Source organism: Dendropsophus ebraccatus, chromosome 7 (genome assembly GCF_027789765.1).
Source record: "Dendropsophus ebraccatus isolate aDenEbr1 chromosome 7, aDenEbr1.pat, whole genome shotgun sequence".
Lineage (NCBI taxonomy): Eukaryota > Metazoa > Chordata > Amphibia > Anura > Hylidae > Dendropsophus > Dendropsophus ebraccatus.
In genome coordinates, this window is record NC_091460.1 from 95,035,417 (window position 1) to 95,062,011 (window position 26,595).

At 44.4% G+C, this 26,595-nt stretch overlaps 1 protein-coding gene across 2 annotated transcripts in view; it reads right to left on the reverse strand.

Moving 5' to 3' along the window:
• Positions 1-26,595, reverse strand: part of MLLT1 (MLLT1 super elongation complex subunit) — a 208,678-nt gene that overhangs the window by 129,902 nt on the left and 52,181 nt on the right. The window contains exon 2 of one of the 2 annotated variants that reach the window (XM_069977920.1): positions 25,493-25,673. In XM_069977920.1, the coding sequence (XP_069834021.1) occupies positions 25,493-25,673 (181 nt within the window). Of the gene's footprint in view, positions 1-25,492; positions 25,674-26,595 lie in introns of those variants that run through there. The other variant, XM_069977922.1, reaches the window with a different exon arrangement.

Consider the following 26,595-nt stretch of genomic DNA (forward strand, 5'->3'; position numbering starts at 1 on the left):
CAATGCGGATCTAAAATTTTTCACTAAATTGTTGGCGAACAGATTGAGGGCACTCCTGCCGACTCTCATCCATAAGGACCAAGTAGGTTTTGTATCGTCAAGACAAGCAGGGGACAATAGACGCACCAGCGATCTTATTGAGGTACTCAACAAAACTAGATCCTCAGGCCTTCTCCTGGGCCTCGATGCAGAGAAGGCATTCAATAGGCTTAGCTGGCCTTTAATGCACGCCACTCTAAAAGCTTTTTGCATTTCTGGGCCGTTCTTAATGGCCATTAACGCACTCTATTCTAGCGCTAAGGCGATGGTGCGTCTACCCCATGCTGTTTCTCCTAGATTGACCATTACAAATGGGACTCAGCAGGGGTGCCCCCTATCGCCCCTTCTTTTTCATCTTTGTATAGAGCTGCTGGCGGCTCAGATTAGATTGTGCCCTTATATTCGGGCAATCTTGGTGCAAGATAATGAATTTAAATTATCCCTATTTGCAGATGATATTCTCTTGACCCTGCGAAACCCACACACTTCTCTTCCCAATCTCTATAAAATTCTTGAGCACTATGGGAAGCTCTCGGGTTACAGGATTAACCAGACAAAAAAAGAAGCCCTCTCTGTTAATTTACCCACAGCGGTTGTGGATAACCTAAAAGTATCCTACCCATTTATGTGGAGAGACAAATCGCTTAGGTACCTGGGGACTAATATTACTGCATCCTTTGCTACTCTGTATAAAGGCCCTATTCCAAAAAACGATTATCGTCCGTATTCGGCCGATATCTGCCGCTATGGACGATAATCGTCCCGTGGAATAGAGTGCAACGATCAGCCGACATCGTTCATGTTGGCTGATCGTTGCAGTCGCTTGTTTTTCAACAAGCGATCACCCGGGCAGCCCCCCCGCAGCTCCCTGCCGCCCCTCCCGCTCGTTGCTGCCGCGTTGAATAGCGGCGACAGCGAGCAAGGAACGAGGAGCAAACGAGCGCTGACAGCGCTCGTTTGCTCCTCTAAACGACCCGTGAAATAGGGCTTTAAGGCTAACTTTGTCCCTCTCTTTAAAGATGTAACTGGCTTCGCTCCGTCTGTCCTTAATTGGGAGGATAACAGCAGTGAAAATGTCCATTCTACTCAAAATATTGTACCTATTTCCCGATCCACCTTAAAAAAAAAAAGTTCAATCCACCCTGTTTAGGTTTATATGGAATAAAGGTCGTCATAGGATCCCTAATTCAGTCATGCTCTCCATGACCACCAGGGGGGGTATGGGGGTTCCGGATTTGTTCAGTTATTACATAGCAACACACTTGCGCCGGGTTCCCTTTTGGACGACCGTCCAGGCCTTCTCGAGGTGGTTCAAAGTCAAAAAACTGTGGTTGGCTCCAATTCATCCGTGTGTCTTGATTTGGTCTCCATCGGTGGATCAGCCAGGGGCTTCGCTCCTAGGCCCTATGAAGCTTACAAAAGGATGTATGGGTTAAGGCTAACCAACTGTTCCCATTGAGATCCTTCCGGACTCCGATGGCCCCCATTCTCTATAACCCCTCCATTCCTGAAAGTATGATGGGTCATATGACTAGACCCTGGCAGGCGGCAAAGCTTTTCCACCTGGCGGATATTGAAGTCTCTCAGAAAAAATTGTTGCCCTGGCACAAGCTATGTGATAGATATTCTCTCCCACCTCAAGCACGTCCCTACTATGCCATACTGGCTCGTTGGTGGGAGAATCTCTATGGGACGGAACCGGATCCAGGCCTACTTCTTTTAAATGGTTGTGTAAATGTGCAGTTTCTACCAGAGGAATGATCTCTGATATTTACGCTCTTTTAGCGCCTCCTATGGATGCTCCCTCTTCCAAAAACAAATATATGTCTATGTGGGAATCCTACCTGGGTAGAGAGCTTCCACACAAGGTGTGGAGTATAATTTGGTCCAAAGCAGCCGAATCATCCTCATGTGTGACATATAAGGAAAATCAATACAAGATATTACTGTTCTGGTACCATACCCCTGACCTACTGCATCATATTTTTCCTCAGGTTTCCATGCTGTGTTGGCGGTGCTCTCGGGATCGGGGGACCTTACCCCATATATTCAGGGATTGTCTTGTTTTGCAAATTTACTGGTTCTTATTCGGTTGGTCCTATCGCTGGACTTACCACTTGATCCATCTCATCATATACTCTATATTCCCCCTAAGAATTTGAGTAAGCATATGGCTAAATTGCTCCTTCATATTCTTACGGGTGCCAAATGTTTGATAGCAAGTTCAAAGTTCAAAGTATGGAATACTTAACAGCCCTTAATGAATCTCGAGTAGACAAATTCAGAAAAATTTGGGATCCTTGGGATACTGCCTTCCGTCCGGCTTCGTAGCACAGTAACTGTGACCCCTTCCCCCCTCCCCCTTCCCTGGTGTGTTCCCTTGTCTTGTCATGTTTATTTGTCTTTTGTCTCCCCTGTTAGTCTGAATTTCTGATCTAATTTTTATTTTGGGAGCCAAATAGGATGCCCTTTTATTGGTTTTCAAAAGTTTGGGTATTCTGAGACCAACAGGTCTGTTGCTGAGTATGTTACCACAGTTACCATTGCACTGCCATCTTAAAGGCCATAGACCGATCATCAAAAATGGTTTCCTGAAACACAGGGTATCCAGGCATTACTTTGAACAGCACAATTCACATCCAACATTTTTGAAGACCTGTCCTATTGATTAAAGGGGTTGTCCGGCGAAAAAAATTATTCACAGAATAACACACATTACAAAGTTATACAACTTTGTAATGTATGTTATGTCTGTGAATGGCCCCCTTCCCCGTGTCCCACCACCCCCACCCGTGTACCCGGAAGTGTGGTGCGCTATACATTACCTGTCACGTGCCGACCACGGTCTCCGATCCTCAGCAGTGACGTCTTCTTCGGGAGGCCAGCGGATCTTCCCGAGTGCTGGCCGCCCTCTGGAGCGTCATCCGAAGCTCAGCCGCGATTGGCTGAGCATAACTGTGCTCAGCCAATCGCGGCTGAGCAGCTGATGACGTGGCCGCGTCATCAGCCGCTCAGCCGCGATTGGCTGAGCACAGTTATGCTCAGCCAATCGCGGCTGAGCTTCGGATGACGCTGCAGAGGGCGGCCAGCACTCGGGAAGATCCGCCGGACTCACGAAGAAGACGTCACTGCTGACGATCGGAGACCGTGGACGACACGACATGCGGTGAGTATAATGCACCACACTTCCGGGTCTAGCGTGGGTGGGGGGAAACACGGGGAAGGGGGCCATTCACAGACATAACATACATTACAAAGTTGTATAACTTTGTAATGTGTGTTATTCTGTGAATAATTTTTTATCGCCGGACAACCCCTTTAATTCAACGTTGGAGCTAGCAATCACTTTGATCAACTTATAAAAGAAAAATGTATTGGATCTACAAGCTACAAACTTTATAACTATATTTATATCTATATTACGGATATTTGTTGTATGGAATACTTAACAGCCCTTAATGAATCTCGAGTAGACAAATTCAGAAAAATTTGGGATCCTTGGGATGCTGCCTTCCCTCAGCCTTCATAGCACAGTAACGGTGACCCCTCCCCCTCCCCTGGTTCCCCTGGTGTGTCTCCTTGTCTTGTCATGTTTGTTTGTCTTTTGTCTCCCCTGTTAGTCTGAATTTCTGATCTTAGTTTTATTTTGGGACCCACGCTGGATGCTCTTTTATTGGTTTTTAAAATTTTGGATATTCTGAGACCAACAGGTTTGTTGCTGAGTATGTTACCACAGCTAAGGGGTCAGCACTAGTTCATATGATTAGGAGGTCCTCCACGCTGACTACCACTTCATAGGTATATGAAGGCTATACTGTTTTTTTTCTATGCCGTTTCTTCATACTGTCTTAATACGATACCTTATTTTACTGTAATTTCACTGTAATTTCACTGAGAAATGCCTTTTCTGAATGTTTTACATACTGTTTCTCCATTGAGCCTGCTTAGGTGTTCTTATTTTATTTGTATTGTAAAATGAAAACTAAACAGTTTAAAAAAAAAAAAGAAGATCCTCCACAAGCACTGGTATCTAATGAAATTTGTTGCATAAATATAGGTCTAACATTGCCCAAGGAACCACTGATCACCTATAGGAAGGCATCAACCATTAAAAACCTTATAGCCCCCAGATGTCTACGCAGACATAAGAAAGAACAGACTACAAGTAAAATCGAAGGGTTTCAAAATGTGGCCATCTGAAATGCCTATGTTGTTGTTCCATTGACACAGGCACTAGAGTATTCAAGAGTAAGAAAACAGGGAAGGTCTTTTCAATCAAACAAAAACTGAACTGTAATGTTTGTAATCTAGTCATGTTTTGTAATCTACGAGCAGGAGTGCCCTTGTGGCCTCCAGTATGTAGGCCCAACAACATAACCATTGCACTGCCATCTTAAAGGTCATAGACCAATCATCAAAAAGGGGTTCCTGAAACACAGGGTATCCAGGCATTACTTTGAACAGCACAATTCACATCCAACATTTTGAAGACCTGTCCTATCGATCAAATCAACGTTGGAGCTAGCAATCACTTTGATCAACTCAACAAAAGAAAAATGTATTGGATCTACAAACTTTACAACCTTTTACAACTATATTTATATCTATATTATAATAAGAATTTATATCTTCTTTTTATTAAAGGGAACCAGTCACGCTGAAATTGCCCCCATTGATAAGGAAACGTGCTGGTACATCACCCAGCACGCTTCCCAAACATCCCCTGAACCCTCCGTCCCCTCCTTTATTACCCCGCAATCTTACATTTGTGAAGTCCCGCACCTTATGCTAATCAGCCCAAAGTAGTCATGGTGGGCTGAACTCGTCATGGTCCTGGGCGTAGTTATCCGGGTACTGGGCGGCTTCCAGCGCCGTAATCACACCCAGAGGGGTGTGCGCTCCTGCGCTCCGCCGTCATCTCTGGCTTGCGTTCCACGCCGACGTGGAACACAAGCCAGAGATGACGTTGGCGGAGCGCAGGTCTTTGAATCACGCCCCTCTGGGCATGATTACAGCGCTGGAAGCCGCAGAGGACCCGGATAACTACGCCCAGGACCATGACTATTTCAGCCCACCATGACTACTTGGGGCTGATTAGCATACAGCACGGGACTTCACAAATGTAAGATTGTGGGGTAATAAAGGAGGGGACGCAGGGTACAAGAGGATGTTTGGGAAGCGTTCCCTTTTAGTTTTTAGAAGATTTTAGTATAGAAATTAGAAACAAATTTTAATGGAGCACAGGGGATGAGAACCCAGGATGGTTGTGGCTCTTATACATAGAGCTACTTACCTCAAGACCACTTAAATATAGGTTTTAACCCCTTAGTGACCGCCGTGCTGCCTTTTCACGGCCGCCACTAATGGGCTTTATTCCAATGCGTACGCCTTTTAACAGCGGACGCATCGGAATAAACTGTCGTCCGGCGGCAGCAGTGCAGGGGATCAGCTGTCAGATTCTCCGCTTCGGGCAGTTTGACCCATCAAATGCCACTGTCAAACCATGACAGCGGCATCTAACGGGTCCCGGTGGGTCCCAGTCGGCACCGTGCGTCATTTACGTGATCGCGATGTCCCGTGGCGCCGTTCGGTCCTCCGATGTCTCCATGGTGATCCCGGGGTCCTAATGAAGGCTCCCGGGGTCACCATAGAGATGCCTCATGCTGACAGGGCTGGCCAGCATGAGGCATGATACAATACACTGCAGTACATTAGGTACTGCAGTGTATTGTAGAAGTGATCTAAGTATTTAACACTAGTGTACAGTAATGTACACTAGTGTAAAAAAAAGTAAAAAAAAAAAAAAAAAAGTGAAAAAAAAAAAAGTGCACCAAACACAAAACGTCCCCCCCCAGCCCCCCAATAATAAAAATGCATTACATTCCCCATACACAAATACACAAAGTTAAAGACCCAATCTATAAAACTATATCAATAATCATACCACACGACACACACTGTAAAAAAAAACAAAACAAAAAAAAAAAAAAGCAGTATCAGAATAGCTGTATTTTATCAATCCACTTTAGAAAATACGTAAAAAAAAAAAAAAAAAAAAAAAAGATAAAAAAAAGAATTACTAACCGGTAATGTCTTTTCTTTGAGCCCATGATGGCACCCCTGGAGAGGACCACCTCCTACTCCCATTGGACAGGAAACAGAACACTGGACCTTAAAAGAATCGCCTCCTCTCACCAACACCAGTTTTAAGCAAGGATCCTAGGAGCGAATATTTAACAAACACAACGTAGAATACAATCTATGTCATATAATATATACATATATATATATATATATATATATATATATTTATATATATATTATATACACACACACACACATATATATATATATATATTTTTTTTTAAATAAAGTATATACATTAACCATACATTAACTCCGTCAAGGTATGTCAGATCTTTTAGAGGGCGGGTATTAGGCGGGGTGCCGTCATGGGCTCAAAGAAAAGACATTACCGGTTAGTAATTCTTGTTTTCTCTTCTCGCCCTATGACGGCACCCCTGGAGATTAGATTAGGAATTTTTCTCCGCCTAGGGAGGGACTACTGTGTGAAGCACTCTTCTACCAAACGTCAAATCCTCTGTTGAGGACAGTTGTAGCCTATAATGTTTAAAGAAGGTGTGTGGAGTACTCCAAGTAGTGGTCCTACAGATCTGTTCTAGTGGGACAGATGCCCTCTCTGCCCAGGAAGTGGCTACTGATCTGGTTGAGTGTGCTCCAAACCCTACCGGGATATCCCTCCCACTGATTTTATAACATTCCCCAATAGCCTGTTTCACCCATCTGGCGATGGTCTGCGAGGTAGCTGCCTTACCCCTGTTCTTCCCCTGAAAGGATATGAGGAGATTGTCCGTCTGTCTCCAATCTCTAGTCACGTCAAGATAGTGTAATAAGATACATCTAACATCCAGTGTATGAAAGGCTGCTTCTCTGTCATTAGATGGATTATTACAGAATGAGGGAAGAACTACCTCTTGGGACCTGTGGAAATTGGACACCACCTTGGGAAGAAAGGCGGGGTCAGGAGATAAGATAACTCTGTCGTCCCTAATCGTCATGTATGGAGGGATGATAGAGAAGGCCCTGATTTCGCTAACCCTTCTGGCTGATGTGATAGCAAGCAGAAAGGCGAGTTTCCAGGATAGTAGTTTGATTGGTAACTCTAAAATTGGCTCAAATGGAGAAATGGTCAGTCCTGACAGAACTACATTTAAGTCCCAAGGAGGGACTCTGGATTTTATACTGGGAGCCAGTCTAGTGGCAGCTCTTGTGAATCTCTTGACCCATGGATGTTCAGCCAGTCTGAAATGGAATAGTGCACTAAGGGCTGATACCTGAACCTTTATAGTGCTTAGTCTCAAGTTCTTGTTAAGAAATTCCAGAATCAGTGTGATATTAGGAGGAGCAATCACATTGATCGGCTGATTCACATATCTGCAAAAGGCCTTCCAAGTTCTCAGATAGATTGCTGATGTCACCCTCTTTCGGCTGGCCAAAAGTGTGGATATAACTTGAGGAGATAGCCCTCTGTCAATCAAAAGCTGCCTTTCACACGCCAAGCTGTCAAGTGAAGGTTCTGCGCTGTCGGGTGAAGTACTGGTCCCTGGTGAAAGTGATCCCGTCTTTCTGGAAGCACCCAGGGGTCTGTTATCGATAATCTCCTCAACCAGGCGAACCACACCCTTCTGGGCCAGAAGGGTGCAATTAGAATGGCATCTGCTCTGTACTGCCTGATCTTGCGTATTACCCGAGGGAGAAGCCTGATTGGTGGAAAGGCGTAAAGGAGATCGCTTTCCCAGTTAGTTGCTAGGGCATCTATGGCTGTGGGGTTGTCCTTCTGAGACAGGGAATAAAACTCTCGTACTTTCCTGTTTGTCCTTCTGGCAAATAGGTCTGTCTTTGGGGTCCCCCAGAGCCTGCAGATTTGATGAAAAATTTCTTGGGATAGCTCCCATTCTCCCTGCTTTAACTTGTTCCTGCTGAGGAAATCCGCTGTTACATTGTCCACTCCTCTCAGGTGTAGCGCTGTCAGAGAAAGAAAATGGGGTTCTGCTAACCTGAAGATGTGGTGCGTGATCCTCATCAGGTCGGTTGACCTGGTTCCACCCTGATGATTGAGGTAGGCTACTACTGCCGCGTTGTCTGATAGCACCTTTATGTTTACCCCTTGAAGCTCTGGCAGTGCCTGTACTAAAGAGAGAAAAACGGCTCTTAACTCTCGTACGTTCTGGGATTCCCTGGCTTCCTCCTGGCTCCATTTTCCTTGTAGAAGAAGGGGTCCCGTATGAGCCCCCCATCCAGAAGGACTGGCATCTGTTGTAATGGTCTTTACTTCTGTAATATTCCATGGAAGACCCTTGTCTAGATGTTCCCGTTGCTCCCACCAGGACAGGGATCTTAAAGTCTGTGGAGACAGAAGAAGAGGGAAATCTAGGGAATCAGTTACACCATCCCATTCAGACAGGATTTGATATTGGAGCCTTCTGGTATTGTGCCCACGGTACTGCCTGGATACAAGATGTTAGTAGTCCTAATAATGACATGGCTGATCTCACAGTAGTAAGGGGATTAGCAGAGAGTTGTCTGATTCTCGTCTGGACCTGTAAAATCTTATTCTCTGGGAGAAAGGATTTCTGAACCCTGGAGTCTAGGTAGATTCCCAGGAACTTACACCGCTGGCTAGGTGTTTTATTGGATTTTTACTCATTGACTTCCCATCCTAGAGAGAAAAAAACTGACTCTACGAATTTAATGTCTGTCTCCAGGGCCACTAGAGAATTGTTAATAATTAGAAAGTCATCAAGGTAGGGGATAATGATGATATTTCTTTCCCTGACATGTGCCATGTCCTCCGTCATTACTTTGGTAAATGCTCTGGAAGCCTCGGAGATTCCAAACGGCATGGCTGTAAATTGGAAATGTGAAATCTCTGTGCCCATATTTACTGCTACTCTCAGAAATCTGTAATGGTAAGGATGCATAGGAATATGGTAATAAGCATCTCTGAGATCGATGGTGGCCATAAAGCAGTTCTCTGAGAGATTAAGAATGGCTGAGGATATCGATTCCATTCTGAACCTCTCGTTTGTAAGGGCCCTGTTAAGTGGTTTGAGATTAATTATAGTCCTATAAGAACCATTGGGCTTTTTCACAAGAAACAAAGTAGAGTAGAATCCTATTCCCCTTTGCTCCCTGGGAACTGGGATAAGTACTTTTTTGTCTAGAAGGGAATGAACCTCAGCTAGAAGAGCCATGTGTTTGTCTGGGTCTGATGATAGTTCAGTGCATACAAATCTTTCCCCTGGGGAGGATGAAAAGGAGATTTTAAGGCCAAACTTTATTGTATCCAACACAAAAGTGCTACCAGAAATCGTACACCACTGTGAAAAGTAACAAGCCAAACGCCCTCCCACAGGGACCTTATGTCATTGAGGAGCTTTCTTGTCAGAAGAGGGAAAGAGAAATCCCTTATTCTTCTTCTGAGGTCGCCAATCTTTTCTACCACTGGAACCTCCACCCCTAGGCCTCCTACCTTTTCGCCTGAATGGTCTACTGGTTTGTTGGGGTATAAGGGGAAACCCCTTCTTTCTGTCAGAGGCCTTTTCTAGGATAGATTCCAGGGCTGACCCGAATAGAAGCTTCCCCTCGCACGGGACTCCACATAACTTGGTCTTAGATGTGGTATCACCTTTCCACTCCTTTACCCATATAGATATTCGGGCTGAGTTTAAAAGGGCAGCTGACCGTGCTGATAGTTTTAAGGCGTCTGCAATAAACGATACTGCATTGTCTATTGTAGTAAATGCCTGGTTACATTCCTGACTTGGATTACTTTCTTTGACTTTATCTTTAAGTTCAGTCATCCACATTTTAAGTGATCTAGCCACTGAAGTAGTCGCAATTAAAGGCTTGAATGCAGATGTAGAGGCCTCCCAAGACTTTTTCAAGTAGATGTCAGCCCTTTTATCTAGAGGGTCTTTTAGCACCGCTGTGTCCTCAAAGGGTAGAGCGTTCTTTTTAGAGATTTTTGTAACCGGATGATCTATCTTGGGAGCCCCCTCCCAGGATTCACAGTCCTCCTGACTGAAAGGATATTTCCTTTTGTACTAGAAATAAGAAAGGTTAGAATCAATACAAGTGTTATATCACGTAGTATATTTCAAAGATAGATGGATTTAACACCAGACTTACGGCCCGAGGGATAAAGAATTTTCGATCTGGATTGGCCCACTCGTGGCAAATAAGTAAGTGTCTTAATACTCTGGTGTACTGGAAACACCAATTTTTTCTTTGGAGCTAACCCCTCGAACATTATGTCCTGTACGGATCTTGGTTGAGGAGTGTCATCTATTTCCATAGTCAATCTGACGGTTTTAATGAGAGAGTCTATACATTCAGTCGGGAACAAGGACCCTGCCGATTCCTCTCCTGAGGAGACTAATTCGCCCTGATCGTCCACCCCACCTGATTGATCCTGAACTTCCTCATTTATTGGAGAAGGATCCATATGCTGACTCGGTCCCGCAACTACAAGTGGCTGTGAGTCAGGAGGGGGGATTACACTGACTTCAGGAGTCTCAGAGGAAGTAGAGCGAGAAGGTAAGGAAGCCTGCAGAAATACAACAATAAGCACCCTGGTAGGGGGAGTCTAAAAAAAGGAAATCAAATGATGCTACAAGATACTGCTACCTACCCTGATTTCTCGCCTAACCATGTCCCTCATGTTTCTAATGAAGGATGGTCCTTGATCTTCTAATACTCGGTTCATGCACCCCCCGCACAAGGTCTTATTGTATGTACTACTAAGCCTCTTTCTGCAGACCGGACACTCTTTAATCTTAGTACGCTCCTTTTTAGAGGATTCCTCCTAAAATATAAACCATAACATTCTGATAAGATCGTGTAACTTAATACCGCTGGATTTTCAGTAGCAGAGGTCTGGGATTGTTCAGCGCCTTGGGACTCCATCTGACCCAGGATTGGTCTTAGGTCCCACAACTGGCACAGCAAAAGCACAGCAACCAAAACTTAGCAGCAGGCTCACTATGCAAGTGCAAAGCACTCTGAGCCATCTTGCTGCCTGTTTAAATATGGCGCGAAAACGCACCCAGGGCTGGCTGACCCCGCCCCCGCGCTGATGCGGCACACCCTCCCGCAGTCTCATCCCGGCAGGCAGAGGCCTGGGCCTATTGAACAAGGCCTATAGGGACATCCCCCCTCCGGAAGCATCGTCCGGCGTCATCACGGCTTCCGGGAGTGCGCCGCGACACGTGGGGACGCCTCGTCTGACGTCATTACGTCATCACGTCCCCCTGTTCGCGCGTGCGCACACCAGCCGCAGTACTCGCCTGGAAGGACGCCAGAGGGGCCGGGAGGACTCGCGGGGCCCGATCAAGTGGAGGTGCTGGACGGGCATCAGTCTTCAGGCTTGGACGCCTCGGGAGCCGGTAAGCCGCTATGCCGGTGATCCCCAGCCCTATGAAAGGTCCTTCTGGAGGAGACATCCTCCATGTCCTGCTCCCCTGGGACAGGAAACAGTAACTGGTGTTGGTGAGAGGAGGCGATTCTTTTAAGGTCCAGTGTTCTGTTTCCTGTCCAATGGGAGTAGGAGGTGGTCCTCTCCAGGGGTGCCGTCATAGGGCGAAAAGAGAAAATATACATATAAAACTTGGTATCAATAGAAACTACAGATCTTCCCGCAAAAAATAAGCCAAAAACCAGCTCTGTTGCGCAAAAGATAAGAATGCTATGGATCTTGCAATGTGGCGACAGTTTTTGTGGGTTTTTGCTAGGAAGATAGTTTGGATTGCGCCGAAGTGGCAATTGTTTAAAAAAAAAAAAAAAACTACACAAATGTGGTATCGCCGTAACCCTAGTGACCCAGAGAATACATGTATTATGTCATTAGTGACCGCCGATACAGATTTTTACTGCGATCACTAATGGGCTCTATTCTGCTGCCATCAGCTCTTTATGGCGATGGCGCAGAATAGTGCAGCAGCGCCAGTAATGCCCCGCAGCCCCCTCCTCTCAGCTATCGGAGGTAGCTGAGGGGTTGGGGCAGAGTGTGGGCTCAGTCCCGGCCAGTCCCCTCACCGGCGATCGCCGCTATAAACAGTATAATGGCGGCAACCGGTAACTGGCATTGCCAGCGCAGCTGAACGCTTTAATCTCTTCTCACGGTGAGAGGTGATGAAAACATGTCCCCCCCCCCCGTCCCCAGAATTAACCCTAGTGACCTGGTCACTGACCATCCCTGGGCGGCCATCTGATCAAAGATGGCAGCCGCCATCACTTTGAACAGACTCTGTTCACAGTGATGGTTTCCTAAAAATGATCAAAGCCCCATTCTCTCCACTTCCGGAGGTGGCACAGAGCATGGGGCAATGATCGGGGACCACCTGGTGGGGTCCCAGTACAAGAGATCAGCGGTATATATTATATACCGCTGATCGCTTTTTCCAAATGGTGCTGGCACTTTTTTACCCCTGTCACCACAGTCAAGTGCCCAGGATTACCTGTAACCACCCAAGATTGCCCGTCACCTCCCCAGATTGCCAGTTAACACCACCAGATTGCCCGTCACCACCCCAGATAGCCAGTGAACACCACCAGATTCCCCGTCACCACCCCAGATAGCCAGTGAACACCACCAGATTCCCCGTCACCACTCCAGATAGCCAGTGAACACCCCCAGATTGCCCATCACCACCGCATATAGTCAGTAAACACCGCCAGATTGCCCAAAACCACCCCATATTGGAACAGACTGCTCGTAACCACCCCAGATTGCCTGTCACAACTTTAGATAGCTAATAAACACCCCGAGATTGTCCCCCACAGGTATTTCCTCCAATACCTGTGGGGTCAAAATGCTCACCACACCCCAAGATGAATTCTTTGAGGGGTGCACTTTCCTAAATAGGGTGACTTTTAGGGGGGGTTCTATCCTGCAGACATTACAGGGGCACTGCAAACGCACCTGGCGCTCAGAAACTTCTTCAGCAAAATCTTGGAAATACTAATAGGCACTCCTTCCTATCTGAGCCCCGCTGTGTGAACATACAGTGGTTTATGCCCACATATGGGGTACCATTGTACTCAGGAGAACCTGCGTTACAAAATTTGGGGTGCATTTTCTCTCATGTTTATTATGAAAATTAGATACTTTAATCTTAACAAATATATTATTGGAAAATTTCTATTTTCCATTTTTTACGGCCTAATAGTGAATACTTTCCACTAGCCCGTGTAGGGTCAAAAATGTGATCTGTGTGATAATTTACCAAATTTTGCCACTAACATGAAGTATAAGTTAGCATACGTTAAAGCATCACTGAGCTATAAGCGCATAAAGTGAGACAGGTCAGATTTTGAAAAATAAGCCTGGTCATTAAGGCCCAAATAGGCTTGGTCCCTAAGGGGTTAAAGCAACTCTGTACCCACAATATGACTCACACACCCCCAAACCGCTTGTACCATCAGATAGCTGCTTTTAATCCAAGATCTGTCCTTGGGTCCGTTCAGCAGGTGATGCAGTTATTGTCCTGAAAAACAACTTTTAAACTTGCAGCCCTGTGCCAAACGGTCGTGGCCTAGAGTGTGTGTGCGCGCATTAGGCTGGCGCAACCTCTCCGTCCCTCCTCATCACTAGGAATGCTCCAGGCAGATTTTCTCCTATTCATCACCTGTGTGTGCATCTGTGTAGTTTTCACTGGAGAGGAATAGGAAAAATCTTGACAGTGGCATTCCTAATAATGAGGAGGGTGGGTAGGAGGGACGGAGGGGTGGTGCAAAGTTGGGGCACAAATACTCCAAGTCACTGCAAGTTTAAAAGTTGTTGAGGGCTGCAAGTTAAAGTTGTTTTTTAGAACAATAATTTCATCACCTGCCGAATGGACCCCAGGACAGATCGTGGATTAAAAGCAGCTATCCAGGTACAAAAGGTTTTGGGGGGGACAGATTGTGGGTACAATCTGATTCCCTTTAAGGCTATGTTCACACAATGTAAAACTACGGCCGTAGTTCTCGCCGCAGAACTACGGCCGTAGGTTTGCGGGGTGGAAACATAGCCTATCTTCAATGGGATCCCATTGTACACACATCGTATACGCTCCGGCCGGGATCCCATGCGGCGCCGGAAAAAACTGACATGTCCGTCTTCTGCAGCCGGAATTCAGTGAATTCCGGCCGCAGAAGGACCTGTCAGTTCACACAGTGAAGCAAGCAGCTCTGGCCGCTTGCTTCACAGTGGGCTATGGGAAGCTCTGATGCGGGCGCGCGCTGATGCACCCGTATCAGAGCTCCGCGGCCGGAGAGATCATCCGGCCGGTATTTAACCCCTTAAGGACAGATTTTCGATTTTTGCGTTTTCGTTTTTTCCTCCTTGTGCTTAAAAGGCCATAGCACTTGCATTTTTCCACCTAGAAACCCGCATGAGCCCTTATTTTTTGCGTCAGTAATTGTACTTTGCAATGACAGGCTGAATTTTTGCATAAAGTACACTGCGAAACCAGAAAAAAATTCAAAGTGTTGTGAAATTGAAAAATTTTTTGTTTATTTGGGGGAAATGTGTTTTTACGCCATTCGCCCTGGGGTAAAACTGACTTGTTATGCATGTTCCTCAAGTCGTTATGATTAAAACGATATACAGTATAACATGTATAACATATTGTATCTGATGGCCTGTAAAAAATTCAAACCATTGTCAACAAATATACGTCACTTAAAATTGCTCCATTCCCAGGCTTGTAGTGCTTTTATCCTTTGGTCTATGGGGCTGTGTAAGTTGTCACTTTTTGCGCCATGATGTGTTCTATCGGTACCTTGATTGAACATATCCGACTTTTTGATCGCTTTTTATTACAATTTTTCTGGATTTGATGCGACCAAAAATGCGCAACTTTGCACTTTGGGATCTTTTTGCACTGACGCCGTTTACCGTGCGAGATCAGGAATGTGATTAGTTAATAGTTCAGGCGATTACGCACGCGGCGATAGCAAACATGTTTATTTATTTATTTGTTTACTTTTATTAATAACCTGGGAAAAGGGGGGTGATTCAGACTTTTATTAGGGGAGAGGGCTTTTTACTATTAACACTTTTTTTTTTTACTTTTACACTTATACTAGAAGCCCCCCTGGGGGACTTCTAGTATAAGTGCTTTGATCTCTTATAGAGATCTCTGCAGCATAGATCATGCAGAGATCCATGAGATAGGCACTCCTTTACTTCCGGCTGCTGCAGCCGGAAGTAAACGAGTGCCAAGCCGGGGACGGTGCCATCTTGGAGGGGTCCCCGGCCGGCTTCAGTTACGGAGATCGCTCCTCCGGGATAACATCCCGGAGGAGCGATCTCCCCACTAGACACCAGGGATGACGCTGCGTCCGGTAATCGGATGCAGCTGTCAACTTTGACAGCTGCATCTGATTACTGTATTAGCGGGCACGGCGATTGGACCGTGCCCGCTAATACCTGCATTCCCGGGCTACGCGCGGCCCCGCTCTGAACGTCCCTAACGGCATCAGGGTGTAAATATACGCCCTATGTCGTTAAGTGGTTAAGTACCGGCTGGGATGATCCTCGCAGAGACTGTCCGTTCCCCAGGGGGGCTTCTAGTATAAGTGTAAAAAAAAAAAAAAAAAAGTATTGTTATTAGTAAAAAGCCCCCTCCCCTGATAAAAGTCTGAATCACCCCCCTTTTTCCATGTTTTAAATAAAAGTAAATAAACAAACATGTTTGCTATCACCGCAAGCGTAATGGCCCGAACTATTAATCACATTCCTGATCTCGCACGGTAAACGGCATAAACGCAAAAAAATCCCAAAGCGCAAAATTGCACATTTTTGGTCGCATCAAATCCAGAAAAAAATGTAATAAAAAGCAATCGAAAAGTCGTATATGCGCAATCAAGGTACGAATAGAAAGTAAACATCATGGCGCAAAAAATTACACCTCACACAGCCCCATAGACCAAAGGATAAAAGCGTTATAGGTATGGGAATGGAGCGATTTTAAGGAACATATATTTGTTAACGATGGTTTGAATTTTTTTACAAGCCATCTATACATGTTATATATCGTTGTAATCGTAACGACTTGAGGAACATGCATAAAAAGTCAGTTTTACCCCAGGGCAAATGGCGTAAAAACAAAAAAAAAACTAAATAAAAAAAAAATGTGTTTTTTTTGTTCAATTTCACACCACACTGAATTTTTTGCTGGTTTTGCAGTGTACTTTATGCAAAAATTTAGCCTGTCATTGCAAAGTACAATTTTGTGATGCAAAAAATAGTATTAGTCTTACCGGTAAGACGTTTTCTACGAAACCTTCACGACGGCACCACAGGAGTTAACTCATGCCCTAGGGACAGGAAAAGCACAAACACAAGAGGTTAAAAGCCCCTCCCCTTCCTGCTAGCACCAGTGCATTATAACAATTTCTGAGCACCACGTGAGTATTATATTCAACAATACAATACAGGGAGGGATGTTGGTGCCGTCGTGAAGGTTTCGTAGAAAACGTATTACCGGTAAGACTAATACTATTTTCTCTCCTCACCTTCACGACGGCACCACAGGAGAAATACCAACAATTTCCCCTAGGGCGGGGCCACAGCCTGGAGACCTTTCTTACCAACCAGGTCTTCACTGAGCTGAAACTGCCAACCACAATGCATGGCAATAGTAGTAGACCAGGTGATAGCTCTGCAATCTGATCTAAAGATGTGTAAGCCTTCTCCGCCCAAGAAGTGAACGCAGCCCTGAATGAAAGGGCCGTGATCAATAAAGGTAAAGGTAAGTCCTATACCTACGCTTCCATACAGCATTCCGGATTCCACCAGCTACAAATTGCTGGAAATCTCTTCAGTATATTCTTCCTCTGGAATTGAATGAAGATCAATCCAGGTGTTACAGGATTCCAGGAACTATATTACAGTTTCTCTACGGTCCAGGAATAAAACTTCCATCCTTAATCATCTTTGGAGTTGATACAGAATGATCATAAGACCAAGAAAGATTAAACTACCACGGAAACAAATCGGGATCAGTGTGACACTATTCTGTCCCTCTGGAAAAGACAGTAAGAGTCACGGATAATCAGTGTGCGGGTCTCTGATTCGTCTTATCTAAGATTATGGTCACAGGATGGCTGTCTTGTAGAACAGGAACTTGAGACTGTACTCCAAATAGGTTTGGAAGGAAGACGACTAAGGTCTTCAAGTACAAAGTTAAAATCCCAAGGGAAATGTCGATTAAAAGTAGGATTCCTGTTTAAAAGCGTTCATCATAAGTTCTAAAGACATCTATGATTCATGATAAATATAATGATAAATAGCAGATATATGGATACAATGATTAATTGCAAACGATATATGATAATGATACATAGCAGATGATGTATCATATAATGATTAATAGCAGATATATGATATAATGATAAATAACAGATGATATATGATATAATGAGTAATAGCAGAAGATATATGATAAATAGCAGATGATATATCATATAACAATAAATAGCGGATAAGGTTGCAACATGCACCTAAGTGGCCGACTTGAGACCTTCTGATATATCCTAGAAGAGAATGGCCTTATTTTCCTAGACTGTAGGAATTACAGCCTCAGAGAGGCCTCTGCTCCTAAACATAGACTCAGGATTCAGGTCGACATCTTGAGTCTTGACAGATCCGGACAGAACTGGTCCCTGAAGAAGTAGAAGGCAAAGGCTCAAATCCAAAAGTTGAAGAGCCCAGAGGCTCCAGGACCAGTCTTCGTACAAGGCCTGACTACCTTCTTACAGCCATTTCCACTGTTAGGATTTCCTGTAGTGTCCCAGGAAAGAGCCAAAAGATAAAGGATTGTATACAAGACTGAAAATCAAGGCTGTTCAAGTACATCCACCGCCACTGGAACATCGCTTGGAAAGAACTTCTATACCTCCTTGTTCTGATAAATCTGCGAACAAATCAGAGGCAGACCCAATTGAGGGATAAAATCTGGACCTTCCTCCTTGAGACACCCTTCACTCATGAAAATGGATTGACTGCTAAGATAAACCATGTGAATTGTAAGATATGTGACTGTTGGGGATAAATATGTCGCTCCCCTAGGTGAAGATCCAATCTGAATGGATTGAAGTGGATTCTGCTTTGCACTATCCTGGTGTCTCAGATGTGCCACAGTGGTACTGTTGTCCAATAAGATGTGAATTGTTAGATTCCAGATATTATTCGCCTGCTGTAAGGCACCCGACTGCCTGCAGCTCTTTAAGGCCTGAAGACCTTGCTGCTGTCCTTGGAGATAGCAGAAACTGGCCAACGTCTGTGACTAATCTTATCTTAGGAAGAGGGATACAAAGATAACCCCATCTTCAAGTAAGCCATGTAGGCCAACATATAGAGACCACCAGACCTGTGGAGAAAAGGATACCTGTGCCTGAATGACAGAATGACAAGTCTATTGGTTTATTACAGTAAGAATCTAGAATGAGTCTGATTCTAAGGTGTCACTGGAGAATAAGTAGTCATGGATTCCAAATGGACATAGTCCTCAAGTGTAACCAGGCCTCCTACATTGGGAACAGTCTAGTCTTCTCCACCAGAGATACCCAATCTGAGGGGAGAGAGGACATTATTACCTAGGAATCCGGAGGATCCCCAAATATATTTTGGGTGTCTGGGTTGAGATCCGATTACTGATTGTTTATCGGACACCCCCAGGAATAAAGATCACCACTGGCTGTCGTTATTTTCTGAACAGCTTCTATGTGGAATCTGTCAAAAGAAGAAAACTCAACCAGACAGGCGGAATATTTATCCCAAACCGATGAAGGTAGGGAATCAACTTCCCCATAAACTAAAGAAGATGCAAAAGGGCTGATGAATCCCGAAGGAGAGAGCACTGCATTGATAATGCTGGACACAACTGCCCATGCAAACTTCTACTAAAGACAAGAGTTGAAACATAGTAGAAACATCTTTAAGTCGATTAACGCCCTCATAGCATCCTATAGATTAAGTTAAGTAGTAGACTACATGGATTCCATCTTGAATCCTCTGTATCAGATAAATTTTGATGGGTTCCAGGTTTATACTAAGCCTGTATGTTCCGTTCAGTTACTAAATAAGGAATAGCTGAAAAGTGCCCCTTCTCTAACTCTGGCACTAGGACAGAGGTCACAACACAGGGCTTTATCAGCTTCTAGACCCTGTAGAAGAGTCCTGATTAAAGGAGCTGAGAAGGTAGGTGGACTAGGAAACATTTGGGGGGAGAAGATGACTATATTGAAGTCCTGGAGAATAACGTCCAGGATCCAGATGACTTGGGTGACACACATCCAAGCCTCCTGAACTCCAGAATCTACCCCCACCTCCAGGATAGTGACCTGGTGTAGTCCTGGGAGGCCTTGGGAGAGGTCAATAGACATCCCTCCTATAATGCTCCTGAATTCTATGGTGCTACATTGAACCCATACTTCTTAACTACTGAAGGTCTATTAGAACAGAAGAATTTCCCAGATACTATAAAGGGCAAACTGAAGACCTTGCATAGAATGGGATTGTCAGATTTTTTTTTTTTTGTGTGACTAATGGCAGAAAAGGTAGAACCCAATTCCTGGCAACCATATGGACCATCACTGCTGAGGAATCAGCCAAGAAGGCTAAGGAATTGCTACAAAGAAAAGACACATCAATAATGTGTTCCCGAGGGAACCTTTATAAATATTTATTTATTTTGATGGTCGTCTCTGATTGATTCCCATATGTACTGCACAAGAACACATGTAGCAGCAACATCTCTCACAAGAGAAAAGTAACAGTCTATAAGACTTGTACAAATCCTCCTGGCCTCAGTTGAAGAGTCTACAAATGGCAAGGCGATTGCTAGTAACTCTAACCACCTGGGTGTCTAAATCCCATTCTTCCCAGGTTTTGTTAATCATCAGTGATGAGGCCTGAAAGATCTGCTGAATAGGAACTAGCTTCCACATGCTAACCCCAGCAAACAACTCATCTCCAATAGATCACACCTCTTGTGTATCCTCCATCCCAGTGGAAGTCTGACAGAGAGAAGGTAAGATCAAATGGCAAAATATATTCCCTAGACTCTGCGTATCAATCTGATAGAGCAGAGAAGCCTAGAGATAAATTACTGGATTCAAATAGTTGAATCAGATAATGTACAAGACTCAAGCCTAGAAGCAAAAGGACAGGCCCTGTGACTCCTAGATTTTAACAGGTACCTCTGGTACGCTGAAAGCTGCTAAAGCCATAAGAAGGTATAGCAATAGGTGTAGCAGCTGCCATATCATCCTTCATTATCTGACCGAACAGATAGGAAGGAAGATGAGGAGAGAAAACAGCGCAGAGGATGACAGTTACATTAAGTTATGCAAGTGTTTAACAGGTGAAATGCAACATCTGATTGGCCAGATCTTCCATCCATTTAAACATCCTCTATAATGATGACATTAAACACAGGATGTTTTATGTTCTTGTTAATAAAGGAGAGAGGCCCGCATAGTAACAGGTAAATCTCCTAAGAGGAAAAGCTCCTTCTCACAAAATAAAGCTAGGAGCAAAACCTTAATCCATACATACATAAGTATATATATCACAGTCCTAAGCACCAAGGTGAATACAGCACGCTGGTGCCCACACAGAGTAATTATATATCACCCTGAAAGGTATAGGGAAGAAGAGAGGGAGATAGAAAACTGAGAGTCAGAACTATACAAGCTGACCGCTAGCACTCTCCCCCAAGTGTAGCAGACTTTAGTTGGCACACTTACCACCGGCAGCGGCAGAGGAGGCTAGTCTGCAGCAGGATTCCTCATAGGTGATGCAGTGGATCAGACCTCAGAAGACTGATGACACACAACTCTGCAGATTTTCCAAACTTGCCGCCCGGCGTCCTCGGAAGACCAGGAGTTCTGTCTCTTCCGGCACATGGCGTCAGCGTGCTCCCCCCACTGAAGGCACTGCTGAAAGACTAGGCCTCAGGCCTGACCTCCGCCGAACGCCCGTACATTGCGGCCGGAAGTAGGCCGCAAACGCGGACCACTAGGCCACAGCGTCTGCCACAGCACGACCAGTCCCGGGACGCGCGTATACAAAGGAGAGGTCCGGAGGTTGCAGCAACGGAAACTCTCTGCGCGCCCCCGCCACGTCAGGGATGGCGCGAGGAGAACCAGCGGGCCATCCCTTACCCCAGATCCGAAGATCAGCCAGCCGCCTCCATGGGAAGGAAGGAGGTTAAACCCCGATCGATCCCTGCTGGTAAGGGGAAATAAATCTTCAAACAGGGGGATCTTCTCATCTTCACCATGGATCCCCCACCTCTCGTGCCTGCCCTACAGGGACAGGAAAAGCACTGGTGCTAGCAGGAAGGGGAGGGGCTTTTAACCTCTTGTGTTTGTGCTTTTCCTGTCCCTAGGGCATGAGTTAACTCCTGTGGTGCCGTCGTGAAGGTGAGGAGAGAAAATAAGGGCTCATGTGGGTCTCTAGGTGGAAAAATGCAAGTGCTTTGGCCTTTTAAACACAAGGAGGAAAAAAACGAAAACGCAAAAACTCGAAAATTGGCTCCGTATTTAAGAGGTTAATGCCATTTTTTGTATAAAAAAAAAATATAAAAATCGATCAATACGTTTGATCTAAAAATAAATGTTACTAATAAAAAGTAGAGATCATGACGCAAAAAATGACACCCCATACTACCCTGTTACAATAGGGCCATTTTAAATATGCCTATTTGCAAAAAAAAAAAAAATGGTTTACTGCTAATAAAAATAGTAAAACTTTAGAAAACCTAGTAATTATGTATATCGCTGTGTTCAGACTGACCTATAGAATAAAGGAAAAATGCCAGTTTTACTGTAAAGTGCATTACGTAAACATGGAGCCCCCTCCCCCCCCCCCCCCCCCCCCCCAAAAAAAAAAAAATTGATCCAAGTTCACCCCATCAATGATATTTTGGGGGTTCCATCATTCATTTTATGGCAGACTGAAATATGCCATTACAATGTACACCTGCTCTTGAAAAAAGCAAGCCCTCACATGGCCCTGTAGGTGGAAAAATAAAAAAGTTATGGGTCTTAGAAGGCAAGGAGGAAAAAAAGAAAACGCAAAAGTGACAATTGGCCCTGTCCTTAAGGACATTTCAGGCTCTGTCCTTAAGGGGTTAAACTTAAATTTCTTAAAAACGACAAATCCGACAGAGACCAAAAATATCTAGCACACGTCACCGCTGAGGGCTTCGAAACGCAGTTTGAACGCAGTCTGTGTGCAAAGCGGTTCAGGCTGTATTAATTGCAGAAGAATGGCTGGAAGAAGAAGAAGAAACAGAAGAAGAATACAGATTACAATACAGTGCTTTTACAAGCACTATAAAAATGAATGTACTGCCACATTTCTTATATCTACTGGAAACTCTCCTGATCCCAATCACACGTTCTGCCTTGCAGAAGTTTCAAGGTTCCTTGCTACAACTTGTTTGCTGGAAGTCCCATGGTGGACTTGCCTACCCAAATATGTATAAACATTATCTTGCAATTCATCTGTGTAGAGTCTTGTCCTGGACGTCCTTGTCCTTGTACTCCAGCCTTTTGCTAAGCCTACTATGTTTGAGCTGTTGTGTAGGGGTTAGCCCTCTACCAAGGGCTTGATTTTCTCTCTCTATTCTATACTCAATTGCCCCCAGAGGGCCCTGAACAGGTCCATCTCTATATGACCAAATGGGAAAGATATCTTAATAGGCCCATTTCTCAAGGTCTATGGCTGCTGATTTGGTCGAAAGTGGCCAAGTTCTCTTCTTGTGTGACCTAGAGGGAAAACCGGTATAAAAGATACTCCTTCACTGGTATCACACTCCAGACCCCCCTAGTTTGTTGGCGCTGTCTCTTGGTACCCTACCCTAGGGCTGGGTGATTAATCAAATTAATTCAACTAATTTGATTACATTTATTGTGAAAATTGTAAATTTGATTTTCACAAAAAATAATTTCGGGTAGGCTGGCGAGGTACAGGGCTGGCGGCGCGGTGGAGGTATGGGGCTGGCGGCACAGCGCCAGACAAGCTCTTCTCCTGACAGCACACGGAGGTCCCCGGTCTCTTAAGGAGAAGGAGGCCGCAGGGACAGCGGAGTTCGGGAGACTGGGGCAGAGGTGATAGCGTCACTGGAGTTACTGGAGCTGTACAGCCGGATCGATCGGGTATGTGCCCTCCTGCCCCCGGACCCACTGCCTCCCCTCATCCCTACCTGTACTACTACTACTACAACCCATATCCACTAAACTACTACTACTACTACAACCCATATCCACTAAACTACTACTACTACTACAACCCATATCCACTAAACTACTACTACTACTACAACCCATATCCACTAAACTACTACTACTACTACAACCCATATCCACTAAACTACTACTACTACTACAACCCATATCCACTAAACTACTACTACTACTACTACAACCCATATCCACTAAACTACTACTACTACTACAACCCATATCCACTAAACTACTACTACTACTACAACCCATATCCACTAAACTACTACTACAACCCATATCCACTAAACTACTACTACTACTACTACTACTACTACTACTACTACTACGGAGGAGGAGGAGGAGGAGGAGGAGGAGGAGGAGGAGGAGGAGGAGGAGGAGGAGGAGGAGGAAGAATCGAGAATCGTCCAAATTTTAAAAAAAAATAAATAAATAAAAATAAAATAAAAAAAAATCAAGATTTTTTTTGCCCATATTGCCCAGTCCTACTATATCCCATATTTTCTGGGGCTGCCTGAACTTGAAACCATTTCGGACAGGTATCCAGGGCCTACTGGCTACAATATTCCAGCAAGAAGTACGGACATGGAGAGAAGGAGCTGCTGCACCTTACACCTATGGCTGCCACTAATGCCTCTCGGCTACATTTAAAAACCAACGCTAGGATGTTGGTATATAATTTGATCAAACCATATTGTAGGTCCATGTACCATGTGCAGGTCCCCTGGTTTACATGAGTCCCCACACTGTGTTGGTCAGCGACCGCACTAACCCTGCAAAGCGAGCGCAGGCAGGGAAGGGAGGCCATAGAATGCGCTACCAGTTGAGTTTCAGCTACTATTGTTCCTGATACCCTAATGTGTCTGAATTGTTTCCCCCCTTCATCTCTTTGTTTTCTTGTTGGTTCGTGTAATGATCTACAGGGTGGAAACTGGCCACCTTGATGGGATAATGGGCAGCATGCTCTAGGCCGCGGTACGAACTTGCCAAGAGCGGCTCTTCCTATGTCTTTCCAGTACTCTTGTTTTGTATCCAGATATGACATGGACAGGAACGATTATACTTGATTATACTTTTACTGTTACTATGGCCTCTCCTTAGTTTGCTGTTTAGGCTGGGTTCACACTGACGTTTTTTTCTCCGCCACAGTTCCGTTTAGCTGGTCCGTTATTAAACAACATAAATGGAATCTGACATATCCGTCCAACACCCCATTCATTTCTATGTATTTTTATTGTGCTCTGTTTGTCATATTTGTGTTCCGTTTGCATGTATTCCGTCAGGGTTCCGTTTTTGAGAACAGAAAGAAAAATCCTGCATGCAGCTTTTTTTCCTGCGTTTGAAAAAACGTAACACGAATGGAAAGTGCACTTCCGTTTTATTTTTACATTATAGTCAAAGAGGACGAATCTAAACTGAAGGTATTTCCATTTACATTTGTTTGCAAGTTAACAGTTTTCATCAGTTATTTCACTGAGCATGCGCAGAAGAAGTGAGAAACCAAAGAAAATAAATAAACTGAGATAAAAACGGATGCTGACTGATGCAAACAATTCAGTTTTTTAAAGCCAAAATGTAAACGGACAATGAAAAAAAGAGAACATTTTGCAATCGGTTTGCATCAGTTTGCTCATCAGTTTTTGCTTATCCATTCAATTAACATGGACGAATCTGTTAGCAAATAAGGAAAACGTTAGTAAGAACCCAGCCCTAGTGAATTTATTGCCAAACCTGTACATCTAGTTATTGTAATGTATATTTCTACTGAAAAACATATAAACAATATATATATATATATATATATATATATATATATATAAATAAATAAATAAATAAATAAATAAATAAATAATGGCACACAAAACATGCCCCAAACCTATGGGAGGGCCAAGTACCTGCTCACTGTCTAAACAATGTACTGCAGCCAGTGTGCATAAATGGATTACAGTACAAGGCTTATATATACATAATATCCTTGTTTCTCTTTCAGTGTTTACAAGTTACAACTGTAGTGTATAAACGCCAGGGAAAACATACAGGTAAAAAGGAACAGATGGCTTATTTTTTAAAAGAACCTTTCTACAGTGAAACATACCGACACCAAATCAAGAAAAAAATGGTCACTCACCCCTCTTAGGTCTTGGGAAGCTCTCATGTAGCCTGAATACAACTTTCTCTACAAAATGCTGTATTTCACACTGCTCAGGCCCACGAACAAATACCATCCAGTCATGTGTAAATCCCTCAGTAGTGGGCTTCTTCCTTAGCTGAGCACGGTGTCCCAGCTCTAGCTTCACCTGAACAGTGCACTGTGAAGGGAACAGCACAAAATTATTATACATAACTATCAGTTTTTTTAGTGTCTGCAAATATGGATCTGTAGTCATCACACTGTGTGCTGTCTAAAACTACAGACGCACCCTTAGATTTCTTTTCGTCTGTCCTGCAACTACAGGCAGGGACAGTATGTGTTCCATTTGAAAAAGTTTTTATGGCACGGACACACAAACGGAAATACAGTATACATAAATGCATTTGAGACCTATAGAAATGAATTGGTTTGAATTTAAGGGAATGTGTCAGCGCCCGAGCCCTACCTGAGATGCTGACAGTCCCCTAGTGAGCATGTTACCTTTTGGAAATTTGTCTGTGGAGTGCATTATGCACAATCTCAGGTTTTCTACTGTAATGAAGAGTCAATGAGGAGTTGTGGCTGTGGTTCAGCGTTTGTGCCGCAATCTGAAATGACTCACCAATCCTTCCTCCTCCCTCTTCTTCTCCTGCTCAGCCTTCTGCTCTCTCACGCTGTCAGCCAGTGTCTCTGATTGCAGATCAGTCCTCTGTAGGCAGTCAACCCCTACAGATCGCCCGCCCCTGTAGGCAGTCAGATCGCCCCACCCCCCCCACCCCCCCGTGACAGTGCTGGCCGGAGTCTGTGCCGTAATGGCGCTGATCCCGGCTCGGCATTCTATTGCTTTTGGCTTTTAACAATAGAACACTGATCTCATCGATCTATGCTGTATATGCTATACAGCTTAGATCTCTATGAGAGATCAGTGTGCATATAGTAGAAGTCGCGCAGGGGGGCTTCTAGTATATGTATAAAAAAATTTTTAAAAGTATTATTATTAAGAAAAAGCCCCCTCCCCTAATAAAAGTTTGAATCACCCCCCTTCCCATGTTATAAATAAAAATAAATAAATAGAATTAATAAACATGTTTGGTATCGCC